This window comes from Strongyloides ratti (assembly GCF_001040885.1).
Source record: "Strongyloides ratti genome assembly S_ratti_ED321, chromosome : 1".
NCBI classification, from domain to species: domain Eukaryota; kingdom Metazoa; phylum Nematoda; class Chromadorea; order Rhabditida; family Strongyloididae; genus Strongyloides; species Strongyloides ratti.
This window is the reverse complement of record NC_037307.1, coordinates 2,619,934-2,636,671: the sequence shown is the minus strand read 5'-3', so window position 1 is coordinate 2,636,671 and position 16,738 is coordinate 2,619,934. Positions and strand designations below refer to the sequence as shown.

General features: G+C 19.9%; 6 protein-coding genes across 6 annotated transcripts; 1 reads left to right on the top strand and 5 right to left on the bottom strand.

Moving 5' to 3' along the window:
* Window positions 1-1,084: 1,084 nt before the first annotated feature.
* SRAE_1000082900 (Hypothetical protein) lies at window positions 1,085-1,780 on the bottom strand (the record flags this gene model as incomplete). Its single annotated transcript, XM_024647711.1, has 1 exon — window positions 1,085-1,780. The coding sequence occupies one exon, from the start codon at window positions 1,778-1,780 to the stop codon at window positions 1,085-1,087; it is 696 nt and encodes a 231-aa protein (XP_024501761.1).
* A 1-nt stretch (window position 1,781) lies between these two features.
* Window positions 1,782-7,077, bottom strand: SRAE_1000082800 (Zinc finger, C2H2 domain and Zinc finger, C2H2-like domain-containing protein; the record flags this gene model as incomplete). Its single annotated transcript, XM_024647710.1, has 5 exons — window positions 1,782-1,819; window positions 1,865-1,953; window positions 5,546-5,927; window positions 5,967-6,680; window positions 6,720-7,077. The coding sequence occupies 5 exons, from the start codon at window positions 7,075-7,077 to the stop codon at window positions 1,782-1,784; spliced, it is 1,581 nt and encodes a 526-aa protein (XP_024501760.1).
* A 649-nt stretch (window positions 7,078-7,726) lies between these two features.
* SRAE_1000082700 (Immunoglobulin-like fold domain-containing protein) lies at window positions 7,727-8,113 on the bottom strand (the record flags this gene model as incomplete). The annotated part of the gene is made up of 1 exon (XM_024647709.1): window positions 7,727-8,113. One exon carries the CDS (start codon window positions 8,111-8,113, stop codon window positions 7,727-7,729), a length of 387 nt encoding a protein of 128 aa, XP_024501759.1.
* Window positions 8,114-9,054: 941 nt separating this feature from the next.
* SRAE_1000082600 (Hypothetical protein) lies at window positions 9,055-10,680 on the bottom strand (the record flags this gene model as incomplete). Its single annotated transcript, XM_024647707.1, has 2 exons — window positions 9,055-10,544; window positions 10,584-10,680. The coding sequence occupies 2 exons, from the start codon at window positions 10,678-10,680 to the stop codon at window positions 9,055-9,057; spliced, it is 1,587 nt and encodes a 528-aa protein (XP_024501758.1).
* A 1,862-nt stretch (window positions 10,681-12,542) lies between these two features.
* SRAE_1000082500 (Hypothetical protein) lies at window positions 12,543-14,162 on the bottom strand (the record flags this gene model as incomplete). Its single annotated transcript, XM_024647706.1, has 1 exon — window positions 12,543-14,162. The coding sequence occupies one exon, from the start codon at window positions 14,160-14,162 to the stop codon at window positions 12,543-12,545; it is 1,620 nt and encodes a 539-aa protein (XP_024501757.1).
* Window positions 14,163-15,643: 1,481 nt separating this feature from the next.
* On the top strand, window positions 15,644-16,436 carry SRAE_1000082400 (Proteasome subunit alpha type-3; the record flags this gene model as incomplete). The annotated part of the gene is made up of 2 exons (XM_024647705.1): window positions 15,644-15,826; window positions 15,867-16,436. 2 exons carry the CDS (start codon window positions 15,644-15,646, stop codon window positions 16,434-16,436), a joined length of 753 nt encoding a protein of 250 aa, XP_024501756.1.
* Window positions 16,437-16,738: the final 302 nt, after the last annotated feature.

Sequence of the window (16,738 nt, the reverse complement as noted above, 5' to 3'; positions counted from 1 at the left end):
ATAATTTTAAAGTAAAATAAAATATTCTTATATAATCGTAAAAAAATTTACATTTAATTTTTCTCTACTAATTTTGGATCAATTTTTAAACATTTATTTGATTCACTGGTAATAATAAATTATTTATTTAGTTGACAAGATAAATTTTTTTTTTATTTATAAGTACATTTTTTATTTGATAAGTAAAAAATTAAAAATTATATAAAAATTTATTTTATTAATAAAAATATATTTTTAGTTTTTTTTTAAAGTTTTATTTTCCTTCTTATTTAATTGAAAAAAGAAATTAATTTTTTATTTTTTGCATATTAAATAATTATATGCAAAATTTTGATAAATTATTAAAAGAAATTTTCTCTTTTTATCATTGATAACATTAAAGTTACTTTTGTTTTTTTATATGATATTAAAAAATGATAAAGAAAAAGAAGGGTAGTTTATGTTTGATTTATCTTTTTTTACTTTCCAATTAATATATTTTAGTATTTTAATGTTGATAATCTTATGAAACTTCTTGAAATTAATTGTTATCAAAAAGAAAACTATTTAAAAAGTTTGAAAATTTTAAAAAATATAAATTTTTTAAATTTCAAGTGATAAAATGTAATTATTCCATATGAAATGCATTTTTTTGGTAGCCACGTTTTTAGCTAGTTAATTATAAACAATAGCTAATTATGTTTGCATTGAATTAAGCATTTTTCTAAATTTCTTTGAAATTACTCTAAACAATGATATGAAAAATTTACCAAAAATTAGCATGTAAATGCTTATGATTAATTTTTTTTTAATTATACATACTTATAAAAAAAAATTTCTTCAAAAGTTGCATTTCATATGATTAAACCTGATATATTGTAATTAATTAAAAATTTTTTTTTTTATTTTCGTTATTTTATAAAAGAAAAATTCATTAACATAGGAAAAACAATTTTTTTATGTACATAAAATTATAATTTTGTGAATATAATTGGAGGTTTAAGCAATGTTATGTCTGATATTTACAATATTGAAATTAATTATTCTTTTTTTTATTTTGAAAAATTATGTATTCATTTTACTGCATTTTTTTTTTGATAAGAAATTATTTTGAATGATATAAACTATATCTGGGATCTTTTGGAGAAATTTTTCTTTTGGAAGTAATATTGAGAGTATATTCACTATCTTTACTAGCTATATTCTTTAGTTTTGATAAAAGATTATCTTCATTTATTGGATATTTTTCTATACTTTTAAGTAACGGTTCGTAGGAGCTTTTTCTTTTGATAATTGTATTAATGTTAGGAGTTGTTAAAGTATTTTTATGGACATTACTAGTAACTTTTTCTTCTTCGTTTGTAGAAGTTGGACTATCATCAATAATTATTGGTAAATCCTTACTACCGTAGTACATTGATGTTCTTGGTTTACTATTTATAGGATTAATAAATGATCCGTAAATAGATGTAGATTGATTTGACATTATTGACTTAGAATTACTATCCAATCCTCTCAAATTTTGTTTCTCACTAGCTGTGCTTTTACTTTCACTATTAGAAGGGAGTGTAGAATTTAATTTAATAGTCAAATTACCCAATTGATTTTTATGAATTTTTCTAATATTTTCCTCAGATTTAATAAGTTGAACCCCATCAAAGTGTTTTATATCAGATGATACTTTTTTTTTGCAGTATCGATCTATTGGTTTCTTTTTGATAGCACTCGCTTGTGAGAGGGGATCATAGATAGAAATACTTCCACGCCTTATCACTTTTTTGTTAATTTGAGAATCCCTCATTTTATACAGAAAATTTTTCGTCAAAAAAATAACTAATTACTATAAATTAAATTTTTATTCAAATTAAATCAACGATAAACTTACATTTTAGTGTATTCTTACTATGAATTTTCTGGTGAGGAACTGAATCCACCAAAGAGGTATAATTTATTAGTATGTATTTGATAAAATCTCTGAAAAAATTTTAAAATAAATATTTTAATTACTATTAAAAAATATATTAAAACGAAATAAATTTATTTTATAAAGTAAAATATTTATTATTGGAGCTATGCCTATATAAGAAATAAAAAAAATACAAAAAATATAATAATTACCTTTAAAAATTATTTTAACACCTAGTTTATCTAAACTAGTACAAGTACAAACTTAATACAATAAAAACCCTTAAAATTATCACAATTTTTGAAATAATACAAAAAAATACTATCATTATAAAAAATACCACGATACAATAAAATTTACAATAACACTATATCTAAAATTTCATCATTTTTATATCTTTGGATATACTATCTTCTTTGGTATCGTGAATTTGGGCTCCCATAAGTTTTTTTTATAATAAAAACAAAAATAAATATCAAATACCATAAAATACTAAAAAATACCAGAAATATTATAGTATATTTTTCAACTATAGAAATAAATGTGTTAAAATATTTTATAAGTGGTGTTTTTAAAAAGTTAAAAATAAATTTCATGCATCAAATGAAATTTTGAAATAAGATAAATTTTATTATCAATTGATAGTTACTCATGATTTAAAACATTTTTAATCTCTTTTTAAAGTAAGTTAAAAGGTGACATATATAAAATGGTTATCAATTATAAATAATGTAATATGTATTAAACAATTAACTATTTACTGTTATAATTCTAAAAAAAATGTTTGTATAAACTAAAGTTAAAGTTTGGTAGATGACAAAAATCAGGCAAAAAGATATCATCCTTGAATATCTTTTATGCTACATAATTAAAACATTTTTAACACTATTAAAAATGTATTCTTCTAACTAAATTGTATTAACTACTTAGTTTTCTACCAGAGAAAATATTTCAAAATTTCAAAAAGAAATTTCGCAACCAGCAGGATTCGAACCTGCGCGGGCAAAGCCCAAGTGATTTCTAATCACTCTCCTTAACCGCTCGGACATGGTTGCACAGGAAGTGCCAAAAATTGGATTCCAAAATTAAAACGCATAATCACATGATAAAAAGTTATTATATAAAAAATATTTATACATAACTTAATTAAAAAAAAATCTAAACTATTAATCTTACATACATCAGCAAAAAAAAAATTTTCAAAGACAAATGTAAATTTTTTTTCAATTTTTAAAAAACTTCTTTAAAAAATGATATAATGATAGAATACCTACTTACTGTAGCAGTGGAATTAGGGTAGTTGGCATTGTAGCCTATAACGGATGTATGATAAAAAAATCTATTCATTATAAATAAAATCATATTAAAGAAATAGAAATTTTATAACACCAAAAATATAATACTGTTTAATAAGGTAGCATTTTTTTAGAAAAATTATAAAGAAAGAATACGTGAAGAAATTTAATGTTAAGTAAAATAGTAAATTTAAAAATATTAGTAATTATGAATATTAAATTATAATTTTACCATGCTAATAATCATATTACTATAAATCTAATCGACAAATTATCTTATTAAACAAAATATATATATGTATAAACTATTTCTCTTATCTACACGTAGTATCTTTTTGCTTTTTTGAATATTCATATTTTCAATTATAATCTAATTTAAAAATTGATTTTTATCTGCAAAATTTGTAATTTCAAAATAACAAAAAAAATGTTTTTTTTTGAGAAACGATTTAATTAAAATACAATAAGATTAGATGTTACAGTAACTCAAAGAAATGTTTTCTACTATTTGTAAAGTTAGATTAAAGTATTATTTAAATAAACTATATTTCAATAATATATAAAAATAATAATATTTAAATTATTGTAAAAATTTTATTTTTAATTATATGTTAGCACTCATTCCTACAATAATTACCGTGGAAATAATAATAATTTTAAAATTAAAAAAAAATTGAAATACAAACATCTTACGACAACAAAAATTTTAGAAACTAAATTTAAAGTTTTATATTTTTTTAACAAAGGCACATCAAACGTCTTTATTTTTAAATTATATGTAAAATAAAGTATACTTTTTTCTTTGTCATAAAAACATCTTTTAAAAAACAATTTATCTTATGAATAATCTATACAAATGATGTTGTAATCAAAGTTGAATCATAACAAAAATGTTACCATTATTGTCATATAAAATATGTAAACATTAGAAAATTTAGGTAAACATTTTTTTTATAAAATAATTAAACAATTATACACTGCATTTTAATAATTAATAAAACATTAATTACTACGATAGTTTCATAAGATTTTTGTCCATAACCTCTAGTTCATTTATATAATAAAAAAATTCTCAAATCACTTTACATTCAACCAAGTTATATAAAAAAATGTAAACTACTTTTCATACTTTAAATTAAAAAAAAAGTTATTTAAACGCATATATTTTCTGCATTTTTTAAGCCACATAAACAATTATTACTACAATAATATTATTATAAGATTTATTTATCAATTTTTTACTTGATTTAAAAATAATTTATATTATGTTCCTATTATTTGAATTTTAAATTATCAATAAAATTATTTTATTTCTACTATAAAGAGAAATTTCAAATTATTTTTTTCATAAGTCAGCTTTTTTATCTTTTCTCTTGCTTCTTTCATTAATAGTCTTCCAATTAAAAATAATTATTTGGTTCCGATTATATTAAATTTACACCATGACAAGAATTTTTTTTTTATTTATAATTACATTCTTACATAAGTTTTTCTAGCCAGTTGATAAATTAAAATCAACTGCATCAATTCATAATCAGAAAACTAAATATAAAAATATATTTAAAAAAAGTCTGTATTTATAGTCTTTATGAATGTGTAAATTTTTGCTATTATTCAAAAAAATTAATATTAAAAAAATTCTATAGATAAAAATATGAATATATTATTATAAAGAGGTAACATTTTGATATAAAAACAATTGTTACAATTATATGTTGAAATATACAAAATAAAATTAATTTCAAACTTTTTGCCAACTAATTTTTCTATCATTTCTTTCTCTTTTTTAATAATATATCTTATGTCGTTGTGTTCGGAAATCAATTAAGATATATATAATTTGTAGATAACAATTTTATTAATATTTAAAATTTATTGATACTGCATTATTTTAAGTATAACTCTGTAAATTTTATTTTTGTATAAATTAAATTATTCTAATAATAATTAAACTTAAAATTTATTATTTCAATAGACAAAAAAAATATGCATAAGATAATATTAAAAATATCAAAAAAAAAATTACAATTTAAATAATAATAAAAAAATTCTTATTCCATATTAAAATGAAAAAATAATTCAATTGAATTAATACATATTTTTTGTCTTTTCAAATGGAAAAAATTTAAAAAATATTTTTAAGCATTTAAAAAAAAGCATATTATTAAAACTATGCTTTAACATTCACAATAAATAAATAATAAAATGATTAAAATATAATTAAATTAAAAATAAAATAGATACGCCATAAATTTAATGCAAATGTTTGTGTTGAAAACAGCATCTAAAAAAGTTATTAGAGCCATTATATAAATATGAATATCCATGTGGAGGACGATGTCTAATTTTTGCAGGTATATGATACCCATTTCCATAGTCAAAACATCTATAGTTATCATGACCATTCATTATGTAACTACAGTTACAATTACAGTTTTCAAATCTTTCTCTAGTCATTCTTCTATGAAAAGAATTATAGTTGTGTTGTGGTCGTTTAATAGATTTTTTAGGATAATGTCTTGGAATAGGTTTAGATAAAACCTTTGATGAACTGTCTTCAGTTAGCTTTTTTTCTTCAACTTTATTATCATATTTACTAACTGAAACAGGTTTCTCTAATTCAAAAGTAACTTTTTTATCAGAAGTAATTTTTTTATTCATATTATCTGAAGTTTTGTTTCTTGTTAAAAGATTCATTTGTGGTATCATAGATTTATCATTGTCTTTTCTTGGCTCAATATTAGAAGCTAAAAATAACAATAATATTTACAAATTATAAAACAAACCTTTATTTAAGTCTTGTATTTCATTATCATTATAAAAACTTATGCTATCTAATTCACATGTTGAACATGAATGTCTTTTAAATTCACCAAGAGCTTTTTTAAATTCTTTTTCAAAATTATTATAAACACCCATGTTAATTGGAAAACAGTATTTTAACAATTTAGCTGTTAAATCTCTTACAATATTACAATCTGTAATAAATTTTCTATAGGTATCTTCCGAGAGATGGTATCTTAAACTCTTTAATGATTCACTTGTATCACATGGAATAAAGTTTGTCAAATGACTTTTAACATGTCCTTTTAAACTACTAAATCCTCCTGATTTATAATTACATTTAGGGAAAGGACAATGTACTTCATAAATAAATTGATGTGTTGATCCAATATGATTAAAAGCTCTTGATAAAGACATAAAAAATGAACCACAATATTGACATTGGAAATCGTTATGTATCATTTCCTCTGGAAAATATGAACGAATTAATTGAAAACCAGCAAACAAAATATCAGACTTTTTAACGTTCATTTTTTCTTTTATTACAGTTTTTATTTCATTTAAATGATCCTCAAAAACATGATTTCTTCTACATAAATAATGATCATTCACCATTTTTTTACATTTTAAACATGTTAAAACTTTATTCTTAATATTTGTAGCTATTTTAACTACTGAATTTTTACCATTAATCATAGCATTAATTGACTCATTACCTAAAATTATTATTAAAATTTTATTGCTATAAACCTTACATTGAATAACAATAGGTGTACCATCTGAATTGCAACTTAATTGCTTTATTTTAAATATTGTTTTCTTAAAAAAATCATCATCAATATTTGATATTGAATCAGATTCGATTAATACTTCATTTAAATGATTTTTATTACCATTTTTTGGTAACATTTCAGTATCAACACATGAATCATAATGTAGACGTCGCTTTAAAGAAGTATTATTAACAATATTTATTACTTCTTCCAATGGTTTTTTTACTGATTCAGTATTTTGCAAAGAAACGTTTTTCACATTTTCTGAGCTATTTTCATTAAAGTTATAGCTTTGAAGATTTTTTAATTTATCATTCTTTGAAATACTTGATTCTGCCATATTTATTTTAGTATCACAATAACAATAAGCGTACTTAAAAAAATAATATATATGCGTAAAAAAATTTTAAGACTTACAGGTAAAAAATTTTGATTAAAATTTTTAGAAAATGATAAAGTATAAAAAAATTTTCAACAGTTTAACGAATTATAAATAAATTGAAAAAATAATCTTTCATCCTAAAATATATATAATAATTTTTAATCTGATATATCGAAAATTTAACATGTACCATTAGAGAAAATATGAAAAAAACCAATTAATTTATCAAACGAATTATGTGATAGTGTTCTCTTTGGATCATATGTTGTTAATATATTTTACCAATAATTCGATCCTATGGATATGTTTGCAAATGTTTCTTTGTACCTTTAAAAATATAAATTGTTTGTTGATTTATTACTATTGAAGTTGTAGTTTAGTCTGTTGAAATTATATACCTTCATAGTACTATGTACTTTATTAATTTTTTTTATGTGAAACTGTTAAAAAAAAATTTTCAAATTATACAAGAGCAATCTCTTTATTAGAAATACATATGAAATATATAACTTTTATTATTAAAAAAAATAATAATAATTTTTAAAGTTATTACAATTCAAATTATCTCAATTATATATATTTATATTAATAATATTGGAAAAAAAAATTATAAAGTTTTTCTTGATAGATATAATGTTGGTGGTGCTGTAACTTCACCTGTAACTTCTTCATCATTTTCTCCTTCTTCCTCTTCGGTTTTATTTTCATTTTCAACTATTACATGATATATTCCAAAATCATTTTCTGTAACTGGTGAAATTATAAGAATACCTTCCTCAGTCAATCTTATATTTGGAAATTTTCCTTCAACTTCTGTCATCAACTCTTCATCTTCATTTCCTTCTTCACGAATAACCATTAAACCTTTAATTTTGCCTCCAAAATTAAATTCATATGCATCACCAACCTCTGTGTAGTCACGAAATATTGATGCATTTATTGTTGAATGGAAAACAGCAATGATAACAAAAATAGTTAAAATTTTAAGAAGCATATTTTTAAATATTTAAATAAAATGTCTATTTTTTTAAATTGTTATAATAACTTATATATCCATGAGATGAGGCGTTACCATATTATAAATTTTTTTTATTTGAGTAAAATTTTAAAAATAACTTTTGTTACCATTATTATCTTTGAATATTAATACAATAAATTGATAGATAAAACATTTTACAGATAAAAAAATAATTTTTGTTATCTGTTATGTGAAAAGTATTTATTTTTGTGAAATATAATGTAAGTATAGTCATCAGTGATACTTAACCATTTTGTTATTTTTATTAAAAAAAATTTTAAAAGAGATAAAATCTGGCAATGTAAAAATGTATAACAATGTTATATATTATTATATAAAAAATTATAATTATGTTTTAAAGTTTCTAAAATTAGTACAATTTCAAAAAAAAAATATTTATTTTATTTCTTATTTAAAATTATAAATTCTTTTTATTATTTTTTATAGTGAATTATATCCAAAAGTTTTTTTCAAAATAAAATACTTTTAATTGTTCATTAAAAGTTGTTTTTATGTAAATTAATGACTTTTGGATACAATATAAATAACAATAATTATCTTTTTGATAAAATTTTAACAATTTATTTTTAATCAAAAAAAAATTTAATTATTTTCCATCATATTTTAAAAATTTTTTTAAATAACATTGTCTTAATCTTTAAAATAATACAAATATTAAAAATCACAGCTTAAAAATTTCCTGTATAATATTATACTAATCTTGTTTACAATTATACTTTAAAAAGTTTATCTTAGAAAAAGAAAATTATCATTAAATGGAACAATAATATTTGTAAAAAAAATGTTTTTGTTTAGTCAAGCGAAAAATATTAAGTATGTTTTAACAATTCTACTAAATCATCTTTTAATACAAGTTTTTTTTTTAAAAAAAAAATTTTATTTTAAATTAAATTTCCTTAATAACCCAAAGACATAATAACCTCGTAGATATTCTTTAAATATTTATGAATACCATACAATTGATAAAAATGATTAAAAAATACTTTTCCTTTAATATCACCATCCAAAGTACATGTTTTTGTAAATTTATTAGATTTTATCTGGTATTCACAACATTCCATAAACATATTATTATTAATTATCTCTTCAAATAAATTATTTTTGTTACAAACTAAACAAATATCAACATTATCTGGTAAATAAAGATTTCCAACATTACAGCAAACATAAAATTCAAGATTTTTAAAATATTTCAAACAATCATTCTCACTTTTAACAATATTTCGTAAATATAATAATTTTAAATTAGGAAAAAATTGACTTAACAAGAGTGTCTCACTACATGATAAATTTGATATTCCTGAAATAAACAAATTTTTTAAAGATTTTGGACCATAACTAAGAAATGAAAATATTTCATTTTGAATAATTATTTTAGAATCAATAATATCTCCATCATTTGCCACAATCCAACTATGTCCTTTCATACAACTATCTTTAGGAGTAAGTATACATTCAATTTGTATTGTTTTTAATTTTTCTAAATTTTTAAATGATTTATAAAAAAATTCCTCATATTCATGTAACTTTCTTAAAGTACTAAATTCAACCATTATGGCAAAAACTTTGATATCAAATTTAATTCCAAGCCATTCAAGATTAACCATGTATGGTAGAAATGTGGTAAATTTTCGAAAACGATTAATAGTTGGTAAACATAAATATAAACTTTTTAAATAACTAAGATCTGAAATAGTTAAAATTTCAAGCCAAGCAAGAAGATGAGATATTTTAAAATAATATCTGGTAATTATTAAATTAATCTTCTTCCTTAAAATATTTGTTAACATGAAATCTTCACTTTTTATAAAAATTTCAGAAACAAAATCAGAAAAAGATGTTTTTGAGCATTCAATTTCAATAGTCATTCCATCAATATTACTAATAATGTTAATAATATTTTTGTAAACATCAGTAAGAATAAAATCCTCAACTACAAATTTTATCTTTTTAAGATTGGTAAATCCATTAAAAACATTCTCCGTAGTATTAAAAATTACTTGACCATTTTTTTCATCAAAAATGTTATCCTTAAGATTGATATCCAATTCTTGTACATTACAATTTTTAATTTCTTTTATAACATCTTCTAAAGTTTTTTCTTTGGGTAGATATGAACTATCAATAAATAATCCTTTTATTGAAGTTATTTCATTTATTAATTGAATAGACTTATTACAATATAACTTTGTAATATCGTTAGTTGTCATTTTTTTGTTTCTACTTTCAACCTCTATATATTTATTTATCTTTTTATTGAGGTAATATTCATTTGCATTAGGAAAAAAATTTATTCCAAGTATTAATTTCTCAATTAATAATTCAGAATCAATTATATGTTCACATTTACTATTTGTCCATTTATAATTAATTTCATTTTTACTAACTAATCCTATAGATAAAAATAAACGTTTAGATACCAAACTTAAATTGTAACAATCTTTAAATGATAAATTATTTAAAATATTTGTTAACAAATGTTTTTGAGAAATTAATTTGAAAAATAAATCATTTTCTTCCATTATACCTAAAATTCAATTATATTTATAGAAAAGATTTTACACCATAAAAGTTAAAAATATTCTTGTAGAAAAAAAAGACAACAAAAAAAAAGAAAGAAAATAGCATATATAGCATTTTTTTTTAAAGAAAAAGTATATAACTAGTTTATATTAATTTAAATCAATACATACTTTTACATGTTAAAGTTATGATCACAATAGATAAAATATTATTTTTTTATATAGTCAATTTTTTACGAGACATCTTTATCAAAAACAATATAAAACTATCATTAAAATAGGTAAAAATTCCTAAATAAAATAATAAAATTTAAAAACAACCGTTATCTTTAATAATATCATTTAATTTTAAAATGATATAATAATAAGAAGGGTTTCCTTAAATAATAACAAAAATGCCAATAAAAAGTTTTCATTTCTTTTCTTTTAAAATATAAAATTAATAAATTTTTAAGATTACATATGTTCGAATGAAAATTAATTAATATATTACATGTTCTCTAACTTTTATATTAAATAAAAATAGTATAACTTTATTCTTTTTTATTGCGATATAATTATTATTCAAATCAAAATTTATTTTAATATAACTAATTAATATTATATATTATTAAAACAAATATATAGTGTGAAGAATGAGAAAAATGTTTTTTTTATAATTTAATTTATCATTATTTCAAGCTAAATAATTATTATCATATTTATGAATTCTATTAAAAATAAATTTTATTTTTTCAAATAAACAAGTTTAAATATATCATATTAAAAGCATCTAAATTAAGGTTCATGATAATGTTATTACCATATAAATAAAGTAACAGTGAAATCGCAAAAATAATAAAATAAAATTAACAAAGTGAATTATCATAAATTTTTATATTAATGTAACTTAAAAAAAACATTGAACATTTTATGGATGTTTAGGAGAAGGCATTTTCTTAGTAATTATTTTATCTTATAAAATAACATGAAATGTAATTCAGCTACTATTTATTTTATGTATCATATAAATACTATATAATAAAAGAAATTAATTAAAAACAAAACCAATTTTTATAAATAAAATTTGTGTAAAAAATAAATATAAAAATATACTTAAATATAGTAGTCCTTTTAGTACATTTCCATTTTTTTTTTTATTTTTTGATAAATTTATAAATAACTAAATTTATCTTTCATGTGTTTGTGAATGTAATAAATAAAAAAAAGAGTAAAATTCCACTCTGAAAATGGTAATTTATGTAATATTGACTTAGAGGAATAAAAGTTATATCAGACATCATGAAATCACTTTAAGAGTAAAAGATTTTTTGATTTATAACTTATCACATTTATAAGTTTCAACCAATTAAAAATGTATAAATAGATATTATGATATAACTATCCATCTAAAATAATATAAATTTCCATGAAAATAATAGTTTACAAATTAATCATTTAAAAATTATTTAGTGTAACTTTAAAAAAAAACTGAATAGTATATTTTTATATTTGTATTTGATCATTAGTTTGAAGTTAAATAAAATTATAAAAACAAAAATAAAATAAAGAAATAAGTAAAAATTAAGAATTAGTTATATATTAAATAAAGCCATAATCTAATGATGATCGTCACTGTTGTGTATATCCCAAAAAATTTCTGTATGTTATACAAGTTACAATTCATAGTCAAATAATTTGATTAAAAAAAATGATAAGTTTCTATAAAAATATTTTTGAAAAAATATTTAAAATATATAATTTAATGAATAGATGTTTTAAAATATTATAAAAATAAATTGATAAAGAAAATTTTATTAAATAATAATATTTTTTTAAAGCAAAACTAAGTATATCATTAAAATAAAATATAAAAGTTATATTCAAATCATTTCTAAAATATTATAAAAGTGATTTTTAATATCATAATAATCATGAAAGTAATTAAAGAAAAGTTTTCCTTTAAGTACTCCATCAACAGTGTACTCTTTTTTAAATTTATTTAAATTTCTATAATACTTTAAAATTTTATCACTTATTTTAATATTTTTGATATCTTTGACAAATATTCTATGAATACCTCCATAATTCCATTCAAAATTATTACATATCATAACAATCTTTATACTTTCTGGTAACGTAATATTATCCATGATATATGATACATAAATTTTAAGATTCTTAAAATTATTTAAACATTCATTTTCTGCATTAGGAATTTTTTTCAAAAACAATAAATTTAAATTTGGAAAATAATTATTTAATAGTGATGACATTTTACAAGTTAATTTAGGTATTCCATAAATATATAAATTTTCCACTATATCTGGAGCATTTTTTAATAAATGAAATAATTCTTTTTGACAATTATCTTTAACAATATGATAATTTTGTATTTCTTTAATAGTTTCTAAATTATTTTCATTTACAAAATCACTACATTCTTCACTATAATTTATTTTTGATTCCATTGTAATTTTAATTGTTTTTAATTTATGAAGATGTTTAAAAGATTTATAAAAATTTTCATCAATAGAAGTATTATTATTTAATTGTTGGTTGAAATTATCTATATCAAAATATATTCCTAACCATTGAAGATTTAACATATATGGTAAAAATTGTCCAAATTCACGTAAACTATCAATTGATGTGACATCAAAACGTAATCCATGTAACAAACTAAAATTTGAGTTTGTAAAACTTTTTAAAAAACAATTTAAATTTAATAATTTATAATATGTTCCTGTTATTGATAGATTAATATTTTTACGTATAATGTATGACAAAACACAATCTTCATTTTGAATTGAAACATCAAAATTATCAAAATTAATGTTAACATTATTAAAATTTACTTCAAGAATAACACCATCAATCAAACTTGCAGTATCAATTAATTTTCTATCAATACCAGTGATAATAGAATTTTGAAGAGATATTTTAATTTTTTTAAGATTTATCATATTATTAAAAATATTCCTTTCAGTTGTTATTGACCAAAAGTTATATAAAATTGATACTTCTAATTCAGTTATATTTTTACTTTTAATTTCTTTAACAAGATACTCAGCAAATAAACCATCAGAAGGATCCGAGAAATGAAAAGAAAATTGTTGAATATATGGATTTGTTTTTAATATTTCATTTATTTTTTTACTAATTGCTTTCATTATTTCTTTTGATGTGGTTGTTTTTCTTAAAATAATGACTATTTTTAATTTTTTCATTTCCCTTATGTCATATGGATAGTCACTATAAAAATCATCTCTTGGATTTATTTCTGATACCTCAATTTCTGTTTCAGAATCTACAGTACAAAATAATATATACTCATCCCAATAATATATTATTCCTTCTTTTTTTGTTGCTTTTGTCAATTCAAGACAACTTTTACAAGTCAAACTTAAATTATTACTATCTTTAATGGGTAAATAACATAAAATTTTTTTTAATATATGATTTTGTCTAAATATAGTTTGAAATAAATTCTTATTCTCCATTTTAAAACTTGAAAAAATAATAAAATTTTTTTATAAATATTTCAAATATCTATAATTAAATTTGAAAATATAAATAATTAATGATATATTGATAATACTTTAATAGAAAAAAACTAATTAGACTCTTATTAATAATTAATATTTATAATATTATTTATAAAGTTTGCAAAATATTTTTATTTAAAATAATATCATTATTTATCAAAAAGAGATATATAAATAATAAGCTGTAAAGAATAATTAATATAATATTTTTTTTATTAAACAAAATAAAATATATAAATAGTTTATATTATAAAATAATCTTTATATATTTATAAATAACGTTTATATTTTGATAACAGTTTTAATAAAAAAAATCTTTCATAACAGTTATTTAAAAGTACAAATTAAGTCCATAAACATTTTTAATAAGAATTATGTATTATATATCACCAGCAATAAATCTATAACAATTATATTAATTAAAAAGTACATTAAAATAAATTATTGAAATCAATAATTAATAAAATTAAAAGTAAGTTAACTTTTCACGTGTTATCTATAAAGGTTTCTAGAGTAAAAATAAACTTAATGTTGAAAAAATTTTTTTTAACTAATACTTTTAAAATTTTTATCATTTATACAAATAGTAAAAGTCTGTTTTTATCCAAAATACATGAATTTTAAAACTTTTATTTCATATTTAAATTATGCATTCAACATGCAAGATGATTTATTATTAACATTAATGTATATTTTACTTATTTACTATACATTTTTTTTTTCAAAAAAAAAGTGTGTATTTTTATCTAATGCATCATAATGATAAAGTGCATATCTCAAAGGCTAAATATATAATTTCTTTACAAAACAATCTTGTTTAAATTTTAAATAATATACCATTATTTTGTAATATTTAATCTATATCAAGATAATAAAAATAATTGTAAAATACAATATTTGTAAATAGTATAATCAAGAATAATTATCCAGAAAAATGGTTTTCAGAATCATATATTTTAAACGTTTAATAAAATTGAAAATAATCCTTTTTCTTCAAATTAGGCAAGATCATTTTTTAAACATTTTTTTGAATCACAATTTTTCACCACAAAACTAAAGTTAATTTTTCTTTATAAACTTCATTTAAAGTATTTTAGTTATGAATAATTATTTGTTTCACAACCAATCAAGTATCATTGATAGATAAATTTTTAAAAAACTTCTACATAAAAATATACTAATTTATGTTATTTGTTAAAGATGTATTTATCAAATATTTAACATTACAAATTTCTTTGGTATAAATTTGTTAAAATATAATCTTGAGATAAAATTAGTTATATTTGCAAAATTAAAAAAATCAGTATTTGTCTTGTCTCTACAACCTTTGGTAAAGTGTTTCGTAGAAAAGTGATGATTATTTTGCTGGTAAAGTACTTCTATTCTTTGATTGGAGATTTAAAAAAACACATATAATTAACTTTTATTTTCTAGAAATGAGTTCCATTGGTACCGGTTATGATCTTGCTGCATCAACTTTTTCTCCAGATGGAAGGATATTTCAATTGGAGTATGCACAAAAAGCTTTAGATAATTCTTGCAATGTCATAGCTTTAACATGTAAAGATGGTGTTGTGTTAGCTTGTGATAAAACGGTTGTTTCAAATCTCTACGTAAAGGTAAATACATATAACTTTAATTGTTTTAATCTTTTTGTAGAATTGTGACCCACGCATCATTAATGTATCTGACAATGTCGGTACTGCCATTGTTGGAGTATATCCAGATGGAAGAGCACTTACTGATTATGCAGTTCAAGAAACTTTAAAATATTTTGATAGTACAAATACTAGTATTAAATCTGACAAGCTCTCTAAACAAATATCTGAATACATGCACATATTTACACTTGGAATTCATAGACCATTTGGAGCTGGACTATTTTTTGCTGAATGGAGACCAACTGAAGGATCATTTTTGTATTTTGTTGACCCAACTGGTTTAAGATACAAATATTTTGCATGGGCTGCAGGAAAACATAAGCAATCAGCCAAAACAGAAATGGAAAAGTTGAAACTTGAGACTTTACCAGTCGATCAGGCTGTTAAAGAGGCAGCAAAAATTTTGTTAACACTTAGAGAAGAGGGACGTGACAAGAATTGCCGTCTTGAGATGGGATGGACCGGTGCCCATACAAATGGTAAATTTGAAGCAGTTCCAGAGAAAGTTGTTGAAGAAGCTCAAGCTTGGGCTAGAGCAAAAATTGATGAGGAAGATCAAGATGATTAACTTTAATAACAATTTATTTATTTAAATTAAAACTATTGTAATATATCAATTAAAGTGTTTTAGAGATTTTTTTCTTGTCACTTTTACTTACTACTATGGTGATTTAGTTCACAACGTTTATAATTTTTTTTTAAATAAACTCACTAGATTTTTTTATAAATAAATGTTTTTATTTTTAACTAAAATAAAGTATTTGAATATTGAAACATGATAGAAACAGTTGAAAGTTTAAATTTACTGCTAACAGGCAAAAGAGAATTGTAGAGACACGTCAATTTTTCCCTAATATATTTTTGATTACA